This window comes from Topomyia yanbarensis, chromosome 3 (assembly GCF_030247195.1).
Source record: "Topomyia yanbarensis strain Yona2022 chromosome 3, ASM3024719v1, whole genome shotgun sequence".
Lineage (NCBI taxonomy): Eukaryota > Metazoa > Arthropoda > Insecta > Diptera > Culicidae > Topomyia > Topomyia yanbarensis.
In genome coordinates, this window is record NC_080672.1 from 421085951 (window position 1) to 421102080 (window position 16130).

The 16130-nt window shown below is 40.5% G+C and overlaps 1 protein-coding gene across 2 annotated transcripts in view; it reads left to right on the forward strand.

The window, feature by feature from the left end:
* The window catches only part of LOC131693458 (flotillin-1), a 36915-nt gene extending 21134 nt beyond the window's left edge, over nt 1-15781 (forward strand). Inside the window, exons 4-8 of one of the 2 annotated variants that reach the window (XM_058981272.1) lie at nt 12454-12924; nt 12992-13135; nt 13199-13363; nt 13671-13944; nt 14189-15781. In XM_058981272.1, the coding sequence (XP_058837255.1) occupies nt 12454-12924; nt 12992-13135; nt 13199-13363; nt 13671-13709 (819 nt within the window). In that variant the 3' untranslated portion in view covers nt 13710-13944; nt 14189-15781. The remainder of the gene's footprint in view (nt 1-12453; nt 12925-12991; nt 13136-13198; nt 13364-13670; nt 13945-14188) is intronic. The other variant, XM_058981274.1, reaches the window with a different exon arrangement.
* The last annotated feature ends 349 nt before the right edge of the window (nt 15782-16130 follow it).

Below are 16130 nucleotides of genomic sequence, written 5' to 3' on the forward strand. Positions count from 1 at the left end.
TTTTACCAATATAAGGAGCTCGTCATCGGAGACTCGACTGTCATCAGCATTTCCACCGTCTGCATCGACGTACCGTGTAGGTGGCCACGCGATTGGATCGTGCTTCGAGAAAAGACGTCATCTATCGTCTTTACGGAATGTACAAGCGAGACCTACGATACAGTTTTACATCCATCTTCGCCAGAGTTTCCAACAAGATGTAACCTCTTGCATTGGTCAGCTTGCTACTCCACTCCACGGCCCAAGTGTTAAGGTCTGCTCCTATAACAACCGGCGTTCGTCTGACTAACGAATCCAGCATCCGATTGTACTGCTCTGTTGTGCACCTTGGGGCGGATTGCAGCTACCTACGATAATACCGTTGATCTTGGCGCGAGGCCATATGTTTTCATATCACCTCTTTCTTTTGCTCACGAGGTTTCCACAATTAACTCGAAGCCTCGCTTAAGCGGTAAATTACCACAAACTATTTAGTTCCTGATTGCATAAGCCATTTAGCTTCGATTCCGTGAGCTATTTAGATCCCAGCTTTGTCGCGATCTACTCGGATAGTTCCCGGAGGTGCACTCACTTTACTCCGAATGAGAGCTCTCCGGCGGCGGAATTTCTTCCGATACCGATACCCGTTTCCTTGCGCGGTGGTGGGAATTCTCTCGGCACCTATGTCCGCTTAGTAAGATAATTAGCCCCGACGGTGGACCTAGCCTACTCAACGAGCAACATTTCTCCACTCGGCGACCTACAACACACCCTCCAATGGTTCGAAGTAGTCAATGCCTACATACGTGAACGAGTGAGCAAAGGCGTCGAGTGTTTCTGATGGGAGGTCTACCATAATTAGTGGCAGGGCATAGTCGGGGAATGCAGAATTTTTGACGCAGTTCATTCAGAACGGCCGCGTAGTTTTGGTAATGATATTTGTAATGGCAGCGTATAATTATGAGTTTAGCAGTGTGTTAGTCACGGGGTAGAATGATTGGGTTCTTAACAGTGCATGGTCATCTATCTGGGGTGACAACTTGTGCAGGTGGCTAGATCTTAGAACAGACGGCTTGGATTTCAGGAGGATGGCTACTTCATCTGGATAGGTTTCTCGTTGAGTTTGGCGCATCACGTAGCGTTCGGCGACCAGCAGTTCCTCGGAAGTAGCAGGTTCACTCATGATGGGCTTATTCTGGCTCTCCAAACGGCAGTTGGCAGGCAAACCACGAACAGCAATAGCAATGTTAACCATTCGCTTCCAACTGGAGGAATTTATTGCAGTATCTGGCTTCGCGAAGTGAGCTAGCAAGCTTGGACGAACTTCGCTGTCGATTTTGCTTTCTCTCTCTCTCTCTCTCTCTCTCTCTCTCTCTCCAATTGATGCGGCCATGTGTCTTCTATCAACCAGAGGAATTCAAGGCCGTTGTACCATCTCGAACTTGCAGTCATATCTGGAGACTTCTCCCATTTTGTAGCATCAACTGCAACGTCAAGTTTAGTCGGGACCCAACGCCATTGGCGCATCTCTGTGGCTTCCAAAATCTCACTCACCCGAGATGCGATGAAGGAGGTATATCGACGATGGTCGGAGTTCAACCCACAGATCACGTCCCTAGAATCCGTGTGATAGAAAATTTTATCTACCGGAAAGGACAATGAATCGACGACTGACCGGACGAGTATTTCGCCGATTACAGCAGAATCACATTTTAGTCTTGGGATCGTATGGTATCTAGGTGGCGTGACTCTAATTTAGGCAGTGACGAGAGAGCATTGGACGACTCCATCAATGCGGAAGTGTCTATACCCCCAACCACCAGATGTCTCAGCTAAGGCAGACGATCGAATTGGACAGGGGCTCGAGGTGAAGCATAGATTCCCCAGCTATTTAGTAAGTCTGCAATACAACTCATTTACGAAGCGAATATGTATTCATCCATGAGCGGCATTCCAGGGCCCTTCTTGACCACCAACATACCGAACAATAGGTATAGTCGTCCTATCCGACACCAACGCCACTGCAGGCCCGCTTGACACCACCTTCCTCGCTATAGCGATAAGAATACCAATCACCACGGTCAACATATACTTTCCGTCCAGCAGTATAAATAATCTTTCCGGAGAACTTAGATAACTCTTCAAGCAACTTAAAAAACCTCATCATGGGGATTTTAACATCCACCACATATTGGGCGAACAACATCGGTAGCAGAAGAGGAAACGTACTACTCTCGTGAGTGAAGGAGTTCAATGCTATCATTCTACAAGACGGTAGCGCAACCTTTTCGAACAGCCGGCCGATATCGCCAATTGACCTCACCATCTGTTCCAGCAACACAGCCGGAGCCCTTAGTTGGTAAGCGTCAAAAGAGACGTTGTTGTGCTCATCTTAAACCCACATTTCGTGTGTAAACTCGAACGCGCTGATGCATACCAAAACACGTACACATGTTCGTCTGTACAACCGAACCCCATGTACGTACGCGGTGTTCGTACACACAGGTTCTTAACACTAGTTTTCTCTTTCTATCACTCATCATCACTAGTATTGACTCATTCTGTTTTGTGTGTGCCTTTTTTGTGTACGCACACGGTTTACGTACACAGTGTTTAAACCTAAGTTTGCACATCGTTCGCTTGGGTTTGGTGTTCGAGGCGATCCTGTACACAAAGGCAAATCAAGTTTGAGGTTGAACGCGTGCACGAAATTTTGTACACAGGTGCAAACTTATCGATGTTCATGGGAAGACTGACTGTAACCGACAATCACTCTGCACCACTCGTCGTAGGAGGTGCCGGTGGAAAAATCAGCCGGCGAGAACAATCTCGACTACGCAATGTTTCGGTATGTGCATGCCTGCTCTGCTTGATAGCCTCAATAATAAAGGGCGAATACGAAATTATTGCGACACCGAAAATGTCATGCCAATTTTCTTATAAGGTTTAAAATCAAACCAAAACTTTAGGGTAGTTTTATACATTTACTTCAAAAATAAAAAGAAAAGTTAATCGATGGAGCCTTGAGTGTAAAATTAAACGCATTTTCGCTTGATGCCCTCCATCAAAGTTTTTACAATGTCATCCGGTACCAGTTTCTCAGTTTTTTTTTTCCATTTTCTTAACATGTCCTTCTCGTCTTTGACTGTCTTCTTGCTCTTCCGAAGTTCCCGCTTCATCATTGCCCAGTACTGCTCCACCGGGCGCAGCTCCGGACAGTTTGGCGGATTCATGTCTTTTGGAACAAAATGGACATACCACTCCAGGATACTTTTAGAATAGTGGCATGATGCCAAATCTGGCCAAAATAGCGGAGCTTCGTCGTGCTACTGCAAGAACGGCAAAAGGCGCTTCTCGAGGCACTCAGATTTGTAGATCTTGCCATTTACTGTGCCCTTTGTCACGAAAGGCTTACTCCTCAGTCCGCAAGAGCAGATGGCCCACCAAATTAGATATTTGGAGGCGAACTTCGACATTTTCTTCTTCTTAAATTTGTCGGCCACATAGAACTTGCTCTTGCTGGTGAAAAACTCCAACCCCGGAATTTGCTTAAAATCGGCTTTTATATACGTTTCGTCGTCCATCACACAGCAGCCATATTTTGTCAGCATCTTCTCGTAGAGCTTCCGTGCTCGAGTTTTAGCCGTCGATTGTTGCCGCTCATCGCGGTTTGGGAAGTTCTGTACCTTGTATGTATGTAGTCCAGGTCTCTTCTTTGCATTCTGGACGTAGCTCTGCGACATGCCGATCTTTTTAGCCAAATCACGGCTTGAGACGTTGGGATTTGCTTTAATCCCTCCGTCTTTTTGTTCTCCGGTCCCGATTTTCTTCCTGCTCCTTTGCCGTGATCCAACGTCAACCGCTCTTGCAACCGCTTCAACACTCTGGAGACGGTTGAATGGTGAATGTTCAACATTTTTCCCAACTGTCGGTGCAACAGGTCAGGAAATTCCAGGTGTTTGGAAAGAATTTGTTCTCTCGACTTGCGTTGGTTCACCTCCATTTTCGTTGAATCGAAAAACACGCCTTCGAGTTTGACAGCATGTAAACAATACACATCAATGAGAAAGTGTGCAAAATTTGGTTGATTTTTACCCAATGGTAAAAAAAATTATGCCCTGTTGAATGTGTCGCAATAATTTCGTGTTCGCGCTTTATCTGGGCCAATAGTAATTTCTTAGATGCGTGGAGAGAAGCTCTAGTCGTACCAATTTCCAAAAAGTGTACTGGACAGCGATCAACACAAGGCTTTCACCATATCGGTCTCCTAAGTTGCCATGGAAAAATAAAAGCAGGTGATCCCACCGGAACCATTATACCAGAATATAAGAATCAAATTAGCAGATTCAGCAATCACCACAAGTTATTCACCGACGGATCCAAACTTGACAATCGAGTAAATTTCGGTATACATGGACTAGTCTCGCATCGAGCTGCTCAGTTTTCTCTGCCGAAGCAGCTGCAATATTCCTTGCCGCTACCAAGAAGCTCCCTGACGTCCCAGTGGTCATTCTGTCAGACTCACTCTCTGCTGTGAAAGCACTAGAAACAGAAAACTCCCGACTGTGGATGGCCTGGTTTGTCTTAGGCGTAGCACCCCTTCCATATTATGCAGAGAGGTACCTGCAGCTGATGTCAACAGAATCGTTAAGGGAAAAACTTCAAATCAGATTCGTTTCACAGTGGCAATCCCCTCGCGGGTGCTGCCGAATGATAAAAAACAGAATCGGAAGCTGGACCAACCGAGATAAGATGACAGCAACAGTTTATGTATGAGGCGAAACAGAGATAGGCTCTATCCCCAACTAAATATATGAACTAACAGCGGCTGAGGAGCCTGACTCAGTTTCGAGGTCAATCGAAAACGGTATTAAAAACTAGGACAGGTATGGAAGGCCATTATAAGTGAATTTAAATTGGAGTAAATGGGTCTTTAGTTAGGCTTCCTCTTTAGTTAAGCTACATCCTGATCAGATTTAGTGCTTAACTTGGCGACCTTTATTACCCACTTATGTCGAAATAATATACTAAATAAAGTGGGTTTATGACTAAGTTCTCTCTGGAGGTTCCCTGGTTTGGACTCTTAAACTTGGAGTGTCCCATACCAGGACTCCCGAAGATAATATACCAGTTGATTTTTGGCAGTCCTACGCGACCATGGACGCATACTTACGCCCGCAATCTCGCAAACATGATAACATCCCGGCGATAAATTCACAAACGCGGTTTCAAACGTGAAACTACCAACGCCCGTGTTCACGGGACCAAGGATTGGTCACGTCCGGAAGTCTCTACCCGCGGTCCTAGCAACGTTGGTCTATACATTCAGTTGGACTAAAAAATATAACGCTTTTATCCACTAGCGAACACGTTCCATGGGGACATGATCGGGAACTCTAGTGATACAGGAGAACACACGCTCTCCTATCATCTGTATTGTACATTGGAAAACGAGTATCATATTCGCGGTCCACGCGATCTATCAAGAACACGCGAATATGCAGATACAGTATCGATTGTGTTGGCTATTTTCGGCAAATTTAAGACTAAAAGAAACGAAAGCAATGAAATTGAAAGACGGATAGGTATTCTAGAGCGAATCTGTTATAAACTTAGAACGGAAAACTAGGACTAGGCAGGCTCATATGGACATGATCGAAAGGAAATGTGAAGAGTCCTTTGCCTTCTGCTAAGTAGGAGTTGGGTGTTGCATCCAAGTCTACCGTATGGTCTTTGATAGAACATAACTCATCATCATGTTTTACCGCCGACGCCGACAAAAGAAACTTCGCAAATCCTCGCCTAGAACGACCATTCGATCATTATTTTCCCCTTCTGCCAGCATGAAGCCGTGACGTATGCATTCAATCGACACCAAACTATCGGTGCAGTACCGATCCTATTGTTTATACATGCGAAGTCACATACGCGCTGACACACGCGACAAAGACGTTAACATACCAACGCTTGAGCCCATCGCGATCATCAACGCAAAGCTACGCTCCCGATCTGGCAAACACCTCGGTGATAAAGTGAACTTTTTAACACAGATAAATTTACATTACATAATCAAAAAGTACAAATACAGGTCGGACTCGATTATCCGGGGATTCGATTATCCGTGATTCGGTTATCCGGGGAAAATGATTCGATTATCCGGGTGTTTTGAAAAAATATCAAATTTCAACTATAATGTCTTATTATAGTGCTAGTTCGATTATTGCAGTCAATAGAACATTTTTTCGGGCAATTGGGTGGTCTATACTTAACCTCATCTTAAATTTTAACCTACCTCAAAAATAGCTTATATACGAGTTATTTCGCGCAAATTAACCTGAACAAACCAAAACTTGGAATCTAACTTCATGGATTAGAGCCAATATATAATAACCTAAATTGTTGTGTCGTTTGAACAGCCCCTCAGTCCATGGGAACACTCTTAATTTTAACAAATTGCTTAAAAATTGTTTTTCTTCGGACTATATCTCTTATACTGTTTGCATTAGTATCAATCAGCGAGATAATTTTTTGAAAGATTTGTTTAAGGAATCCAAAAAAAAAGTTTTTAGCGCCAGTATTGCCAAATATGCAACTTTTTAATTTTACACTAAAAGTACATTTTTCTCGTGATACACATATCAGTTACTGCAGGCCACATAAAATGTCATTATACCTACATTGCTTAGTTGGTTTCTGGCTATCTCTAGGGGTAATGATGACATGCTTCTCAGGATTCTGCTTGAATACTTTCCAGGATTTTGATCCAAGTTTTCTTAGCATCCCAATGGAATCTATTTCAGATTTTTGATTAAATTTTTATCCGTATTTCTGCGGTGTTTTCTCTGAATTTTGATGCAGGATTCTAGAGAAAAGCTTCTTAATTGTCTGATGGAATCCTTCTCAAGATAGAATTCCGCTGACGATTATGATTTATTCCAGATACTGATAGAATCATGGTCCTATTTTCATTGAAATCCGGTGTAAATCTCCTGCTCTGAGTTCCAGTGGACTTTGACACAATATGGCTCTTCTCCTATTATCCCCTTCAACAATTGATTCCTGCTCAGAATTCTAATTGCATCTTTAACCCCCTCATGTCCTCTTGTTAGTAAACAACCACGTTTCTAAATGACTATAACTTTTGGTTTACACAACGACAAGTAAGGCTAATAAAATCGACTAAGATCTTTCATTTGAGCATTAAAAGCTATAAATATTATCAGTAGAACAGAAGTTATTACAATTAATCTGATTAGGGGCCATGCATAAATGACGTAGCATTTTGGGGGATAGGGAGGGTATACCAAATTTGTGACGAAGTGTGACGAGGGGGAGGGTAGGGTCAGAAGATGTGCGACGTAGCATTAAGTTTAAAAGCCATTGTTTAGAGAATGCGGTTTTTCATGAGGTAAATTACGATTCGTGGAATTACAAGTTCACAAAAATACGAAAAGATTTTGTATGCGGATGTAACTTGCTACACTAGTTAGCTAATGTTGCTAACTAGTAGACTTATTTTGGAAGCTGAATTAAATTTTCAGTTCGGATTCAACCAAACAAAGTTTAGTAATTTAGATGGACGTATGCTTCTTAGAATCATTGGCAGCTGCAGAATTGTGAACTGAGGGAACTTCTCCTCATGCTCCTCTTGACATATAAAATTCAAAACAAAATTATCAACACTATATTTGTCATGAAATGGGCTTATTTTGCACGCAATTTGCTGTTGTAATGAAAATGTTGATAAAAGTCGTCAAAAATTTTGAAAGGACATGTAGGTAAGGGGTTATATGTTGAGATGCGGGAAAAAATGGAAAAGTTTGAATTTTTATAAAGGTATGTAGCCATATTTTTATGAAACATTTGTTATACGTTTAGCGTAGTACAATGTCCAATTTGCAAAATCCACTTGAGAAAATTAAAAAAATATTGATAATTGTCGAAGTTATAGTAATTTCCGCAAAACGCGTTTTTTTTCAAAGAGGTTTGCCGTGACTACGATTCCAGTCCAACAGCTCATCAGAAACCATCAAACTAAAAAAATTCATTAGTATATGTACCTGTAGTGCACTTGAACGTTCGATTAAAAAAATTCTTCTTTTTGGAAACGGGGACGATTTTTAAAAAAAAATCACTGTTTTCGCCTGAAAAAATTATTAAAAAAATCATAATAATATGAAAATTTTGACAAAAAAATGGAATCGTTCAAGGACACGGCAGTTAAATTACGAACAAGCCAAAAAAAAAAGTTTTGAAATCGGTTGAAAACTTTTCCGGCAATCGTAGTCACCGCGAAGATGTTTTGGGAAACATGATTTCGACATAATCGCTTTTAAAGTTTCAAGTATAAGCAACACATCCATAAGTGAGCAAGATGAAAAACGCTATAACTTTGCGTCCACTGCTCTGATCTCTATAAAAATTTGAAATAACATTCTTAAGAACCTGAGCTTTACGATAGAAGAATAAAAAAATTCGATTTTTTGGCCGACCTCAACATATATAACCCCATAAAATAATTGAAAAACATATGCAATTTTTTTCATCCCCCGGCCGCTTTGCATGGGACGAGGGGGAGGGGGTAGGTAAATGCTACGTTATTTATGAGGGGGAGGTTAGAACTTTGTGACCAAATGCTACGAGGGGGGAGAGAGGGGTCAAAAATCGCCGAAAAAAGCTACGTCATTTGTGTACGGTCCCTTAGGTTCCGCTGAAGCAGTGCTGCCAGGGATAGTTTCTGTTAATGGTTAAAATGAAATTTTGGAATATTTTGTTAGCCTGGCAATATTGTTGAAAACTGCTAAAACTTTCTAATTTAGATTTCCCTCAATTACCTTTTTAATGCAATAGGAAGGAAAATATTGAGTAGCTTCTAGCACTGCAAAAGAAGCACCTCTCTTTATTAAACCAGGTTTTTCGTGTTTCTTGACGCCAACAGTTCTAAGGAAAAATAGTTTTGGGACCTTATACGTGGTAGAAAAACGTTGGTCTAGAAATGGTCAACGAGATTCTGACAAGAGACCCGGCCGCCACTGGAGGTGATTTCAATTCTTGGGTAGCTCAAGCAAAGATGGATGATAGGCTATGTAAAGAGCGCGCCAGCAGTACTTCTCGCTGAGGCGGTCGGGAACTTATCTTCTACGTACCCTGTAGTCCTTCGCTAGTGATAAGTATGAGTGGGGGAGCTTGGGAAGACTACACGCGTAGTTATTACCTGACATTCCGGTACAACATTGGCCAACTAAATGATGTTACAAGGACAAGGATCTCTTTGTGGGGGCGCAATACGCACTCTTCTAACTAGAATGATGGTTAAAAGGCATGTTAGCTATGATATGTAACACCACCACGTAAATTAAACTGGAGCCAAGAAACAGACGACCCCCAGTTTACTTACTAACTTTATTTTTTCTGGTATTCGAGTAATCGAATCATTTACCTTGGAAAATCGAAGCACCGTGTAATCGAGTTTGACCTGTATTTCAAAAGACACACCTTATTAAAAATCTAGAATTATCTTAAAATTCTTACACAAATAGGTATAAACACCTGATACATACCGTTAACTCGCTACCAATATTAATAAATGAAAGGTCTGAAAAATCTACTAGGGCCAAAATAGGTACATTTGCATTTACCATAATATTTATCCTGATCATTTTATTTCCAATTTCTCCACGAATGAAGATTAAATTCATAAAATAACGCAAAAAAAGTTTGATTCGATTATCCGGGTGATTCGATTATCCGGGGTGAGATTTTTTTTGAAATCCCCGGATAATCGAGTCCGACCTGTATGGAGAAACATGTTATTTTTGATGAGGTAGCAGTAATTCAATTCAGTTTTTCATCATATTCTGCAGCGCAATTATTCGTCAAGCATACATTAATTCCTTAACCCATTATATCCTTGCGTATGAAATTTCATACGCAGAACTATCCATCGTTTTACGCGTATTTACTACAGAATTTTGGAATCTAACTGCTTTATTATTGCACTAATGGGATCATTGCACCTCATATTTCATTGTGAAACAAGACAACTGCCATTTTTTATAATTTTGTTTACATTTTTGAACCATGTATAGTTGGGGCAAATGGCGACTGAAAAGTAAGCAATACATTTAATTGAATTTTATTGTTGGAATACGTGCTAATAATTCCATTATATGACAAAACGTTCCTACAGGTGTAAAAGAAGTGTTGTCTATCAGAAAATCCGAAGAAATATGTCAAACAACTTAAAATTTGTTGTTTTTATTTAAGCGTACGAATTTTTTTGCACGAGATATTTTCATTCTCAAAACCATTTTAAGCGGTGATTTTATTTTTCCCATAATCCTTGATACAATTTTTGGTGGAATTGAAGATATCACTGCATTTGGCTCACTTTTTGAAACCCCTGGGTTATAAGGGACCGTACACAAATGACGTAGCTTTTTTCGGCGATTTTTGACCCCTCTCTCCCCCCTCGTAGCATTTGGTCACAAAGTTCTAACCTCCCCCTCATAAATAACGTAGCATTTACCTACCCCCTCCCCCTCGTCCCATGCAAAGCGGCCGGGGGATGAAAAAAATTGCATATGTTTTTCAATTATTTTATGGGGTTATATATGTTGAGGTCGGCCAAAAAATCGAATTTTTTTATTCTTCTATCGTAAAGCTCAGGTTCTTAAGAATGTTATTTCAAATTTTTATAGAGATCAGAGCAGTGGACGCAAAGTTATAGCGTTTTTCATCTTGCTCACTTATGGATGTGTTGCTTATACTTGAAACTTTAAAAGCGATTATGTCGAAATCATGTTTCCCAAAACATCTTCGCGGTGACTACGATTGCCGGAAAAGTTTTCAACCGATTTCAAAACTTTTTTTTTTGGCTTGTTCGTAATTTAACTGCCGTGTCCTTGAACGATTCCATTTTTTTGTCAAAATTTTCATATTATTATGATTTTTTTAATAATTTTTTCAGGCGAAAACAGTGATTTTTTTAAAAAAATCGTCCCCGTTTCCAAAAAGAAGAATTTTTTTAATCGAACGTTCAAGTGCACTACAGGTACATATACTAATGAATTTTTTTAGTTTGATGGTTTCTGATGAGCTGTTGGACTGGAATCGTAGTCACGGCAAACCTCTTTGAAAAAAAACGCGTTTTGCGGAAATTACTATAACTTCGACAATTATCAATATTTTTTTAATTTTCTCAAGTGGATTTTGCAAATTGGACATTGTACTACGCTAAACGTATAACAAATGTTTCATAAAAATATGGCTACATACCTTTATAAAAATTCAAACTTTTCCATTTTTTCCCGCATCTCAACATATAACCCCTTACCTACATGTCCTTTCAAAATTTTTGACGACTTTTATCAACATTTTCATTACAACAGCAAATTGCGTGCAAAATAAGCCCATTTCATGACAAATATAGTGTTGATAATTTTGTTTTGAATTTTATATGTCAAGAGGAGCATGAGGAGAAGTTCCCTCAGTTCACAATTCTGCAGCTGCCAATGATTCTAAGAAGCATACGTCCATCTAAATTACTAAACTTTGTTTGGTTGAATCCGAACTGAAAATTTAATTCAGCTTCCAAAATAAGTCTACTAGTTAGCAACATTAGCTAACTAGTGTAGCAAGTTACATCCGCATACAAAATCTTTTCGTATTTTTGTGAACTTGTAATTCCACGAATCGTAATTTACCTCATGAAAAACCGCATTCTCTAAACAATGGCTTTTAAACTTAATGCTACGTCGCACATCTTCTGACCCTACCCTCCCCCTCGTCACACTTCGTCACAAATTTGGTATACCCTCCCTATCCCCCAAAATGCTACGTCATTTATGCATGGCCCCTAATGGGTTAATCCCACCACAACCCAAACCCTGATCCTCTCCCATGGCGTTATTGTGGTCTGCAGGGACCATTCCGTCATTACCCCTACTATCATCGGCCTTGGACTTACTCGCGCTCTCATTGCCCCACCAAACGCTGCAAAATAAAAATGACAATGAATTTAGATTGAAGTAAATGGGGTTTGTACTCACAAAATATTCATTTGTCAATATTTTTTTCTGTTTCGCAAAACGACTTCAAAGAAGATTTACCCGTGTAACGTCACAGAATCGGTTATGAGGAATAGAATATTGCTACTAACTGTCAATAGTGCTACTATTTGAAATGAGGTACCCATATTTTTCACTTGGCCTTGCAATATTTTTAATAGATCACAACTTGATTGGCTTACTTGTACAAAATATTTTGAAATTATTTAAAATCAATTACTTGAAGTGTGTTCATTTTGTATTGCGTCAAAAGCACGCAAGTGAAATTATTTTGTCCACATACTGTTTGATAGTATCATCAGCGTTTGTGTTTATATGCGTATTCCACGCCAGCATTCACTGAAACATTTTTTCTCGTTTTCCTTGCTTTCCAACCTGGCAACTTGGTCGCTGTTCTTCCCCACAGGGCTACCTCAAAAGTCTCGGTATGGCACGTACTGCCGAGGTGAAGCGCGACGCCCGCATCGGCGAGGCGGAAGCGCGCTGCGATGCCACCATCAAGGAAGCGATCGCCGAGGAACAGCGGATGGCTTCCCGCTTTCTGAACGATACCGAAATCGCTAAGGCCCAGCGTGACTTTGAGCTGAAGAAGGCCGTCTACGATGTGGAGGTTCAAACGAAGAAAGCCGAAGCGGAAATGGCCTACGAACTGCAGGCCGCCAAAACCAAGCAGCGCATCAAGGAGGAACAGATGCAGATTAAGGTCATCGAACGCACGCAGGAGATTGCCGTGCAGGAGCAGGAAATGGCTAGACGCGAGCGGGAGCTGGAAGCTACCATCAGAAGACCAGCCGAGGCGGAGAAGTTCAAGCTGGAAAAGTTGGCGGAAGCCAATCGGAACAGAGTGGTGCTGGAAGCGGAGGCAGAAGCTGAAGCGGTATTTGGAATATTTCTAGAAACCTTACTATGACTATGTTTAATAAATTTATTTGATTATTTGTTAGATTAAAATCCGCGGAGAAGCGGAAGCCTTTGCCATTGCTGCCAAGTCCAAAGCCGAAGCCGAACAGATGGCCAAGAAGGCAGAAGCATGGCGCGAATATCGTGAAGCAGCTATGGTAGATATGCTGTTGGAAACTTTGCCAAAGGTATTTTCGTTAGCCGCTGACAGAGATAAGTCCGATAACTAAATTGTGTTTTTTCGTGTACAGGTTGCAGCAGAGGTAGCAGCTCCATTGTCCCAGGCCAAGAAGATTACGATGGTTTCGAGCGGAACGGGTGAAGTTGGTGCGGCAAAGCTAACTGGCGAAGTGTTGCAGATCGTCAACAAGATACCGGAGCTGGTCAAGTCGATTACTGGCGTGGACATTTCGCGGGTAAATCAAAATCACAAGTACATCTAAGGTGTCACACACACGAATATCTTTGCTTGAGACCTTCATTCCTTCATCAAACATCACATTCAGCTATCATCTAGGGTCGAACTCTAGCGACAATAGCAGTTTAGAATAGACGAAGATAAGCGGCTAACATCAAACAACTATGTAGCAACTGTAGACTAGTCGTAACACATCAATAGTTCATCATTATAGTCTTGTTAGTTTATCTCGAAACTTAACTAACTTCAGTGATTTCTCCTATTTTGTTCGTTCTACCTTTCTATCTTCCTCTTTCGTTCGGCAGGTCATCTACGACTCTCCTTCGGATGATTTTCTAGAATGACATCCTGAAGTGATTGTTTAGTATTTTAACGAAACTCTTTCCAAATAACATATTATTTTGCCAACGACTGTCCATTCCCGTGTAGTAGTTCTGAGCTAGCTTTACCTGTTATAATGGGACCATTTGACGAAACTGCCGTATGCCGGAATAAATTTGCCAATAGCCCACCAGACATAGGTTACACAAGTTACACTTTCGCTCTCCCACTTGACACAACACACTTCGGAATATAATTGTAAGTGTATCAAATCAGGTACTAACTAAACGTAGCTCGATTTTAGACTAGATCGTCATCGAAAAGCTTCCAGATTAAACATCGCAGTCAATTCGTTTAAATTTTCCGATACTCACCACTCATTCAATCACTCCATGAAAAATCCAAATTGTGTCTATTTAACGTCAACTTATTATTTTCATTTCATGCACGTGTGTCGCTTCTACGGGTCCGATTAAAAAAAAACGTAATAAAATAAACGTAGTCGGTACACGCTGGTTAGAACCCCAGACAGGCTGGCGATCTGCTGCTAGTTTTGTGAGCCAAGAACATTTCCGACCAACAACCGGCTACCGCGCACAGACGAGCAGTAATCGTACCAGCCGATGCAGTAAGTTGCACACTGAACGGACCTGTCTACACCACACTGACTTCCCTCAGTAAATAGGATGTTTCGATTCTGTTGTGCTCGGTTTGATATTTTATTGTTGCGTTGGTAAGTTCACTATTTTGTTGATTCCTTATGTTGTTCTACCTTTATCAGGATATTATTATATTTTATATTGGTTGTATTATTATTATGTTCTCGTGTCAAATGTGGGTTTTAAACATTGTAACTTTCAGGATTTGATATTAAGTTTCTCGCTTCACGAAGGAGTTACGTTCAATTAATTTAGTTAAGCTATGTATGAAGTTCTTTTAAAGCGGGTCAGCTTCACAACTACATTAAATATATATTGTTCTATTAGAAAAACTTTAACCGTGTGACTTCACTGCCACTGCGTACAATATTTCGAACAAATAACGAATTCATAAACTTCGATCAACAAAAGCACAAAATCTTTTCACTTTCTTCCTATATGCTTTTGCACTCGACCAAAGCTGACCCGATTATTTCTGTAAACTGCCTTTAGGATCCGTAGGGAAGTCGTGGTTCGAACCAATCACACCCAGTGCATAAATTTAAAAAAAAAAAAGAAACAGCAACAGACCATTCTCATATGCAATAAATAATAAGCCTTTCTGGGCGTGAAAAGTGTGTCCACAGTCCATCCACTAGTTTGACATTTACTCTAACGATTTCTTTCTACCACATCTAGTCTAAGGCTAGTCTATTATATAGTAAGAAAATATATTGAGATATTAAATTGGGTTCCGGAGAGCGTAACAAATCAAATGATTGCTAGTAGCTTCGATTGTTGTATGAGTCATTGACTCAAACCACAGTCGCAGTTTATAGCAATCGAAGATGTATTTTTAAGGTGCAAACCTATTGTTCAAAAAACCTCGGCAGCTCCTTCTAAATAATGCATTTAACAGATATTTTTCGTCAAAAAGAAAGCTTAAATCTGAACGTCGTAGTATGGAATTAGAATGATAAAATCTCAAACAACAAAACAAAGCCATTTTAGTAGGTGTAGTCGGTGAAAAACCTCCCCATTCCCGTGATGATGTTGTGGTCAAAAGTATGTAGGCATCTGCCATTGTCAAAAGGAAGCTCGTGCATTGATATTTTATAACCTGATTGAGAGTTAAAACAATTAGCGGCACTCATGTAACAAACAAAATAAAAATCTAACGTACTATTTATCGAAACGCAAAACGAAAGATACTATATTTTGTAATGGCATTTCTCGATTTAATGTGGGAGTCCAAAAAAAAAGAGCAAAACAAAAACAGAAGTATAAACATAGTAAAGGAAACATTTAGCAATTACCTACTCTATTTTCCCGCATGTAGTGAACAGGCGTTTCGTTGTAGCATGTAAGCAGTTTAGAGGGGATCGTATATAATCTTTGTGTTTTCATCACCATTACGAACGAAGCGTGCAAAAATACAAGCAACATGTAATTCTCGATCCTTTGCCGATGTTTTATAGGTCCTTCTTGGGATGACTTGATCGATCGTACGTGTGTATCACTTTCCTTTCTGATATAACATATCACCATCGCCGAATTTTGAATAATTTGAACCGAGAGAACCGTGTGATTGTGACGCAAACATTTCAGACATGCATGGTGAATTAAGACTAACTAGAACAAAACTACCCCGGTGTAAGAAACCTGCTTACTATGAACCTAGGCAGGAGTTCGTCTGGTACTGAATACTTGAAATTTTGCTTCAATATGGAGGCAAATCGACCGTAAACGACGACCCAATCTATTAACTCAATGTGTAGATCGAAAGGTGCGATGTGCGCTCAGAAA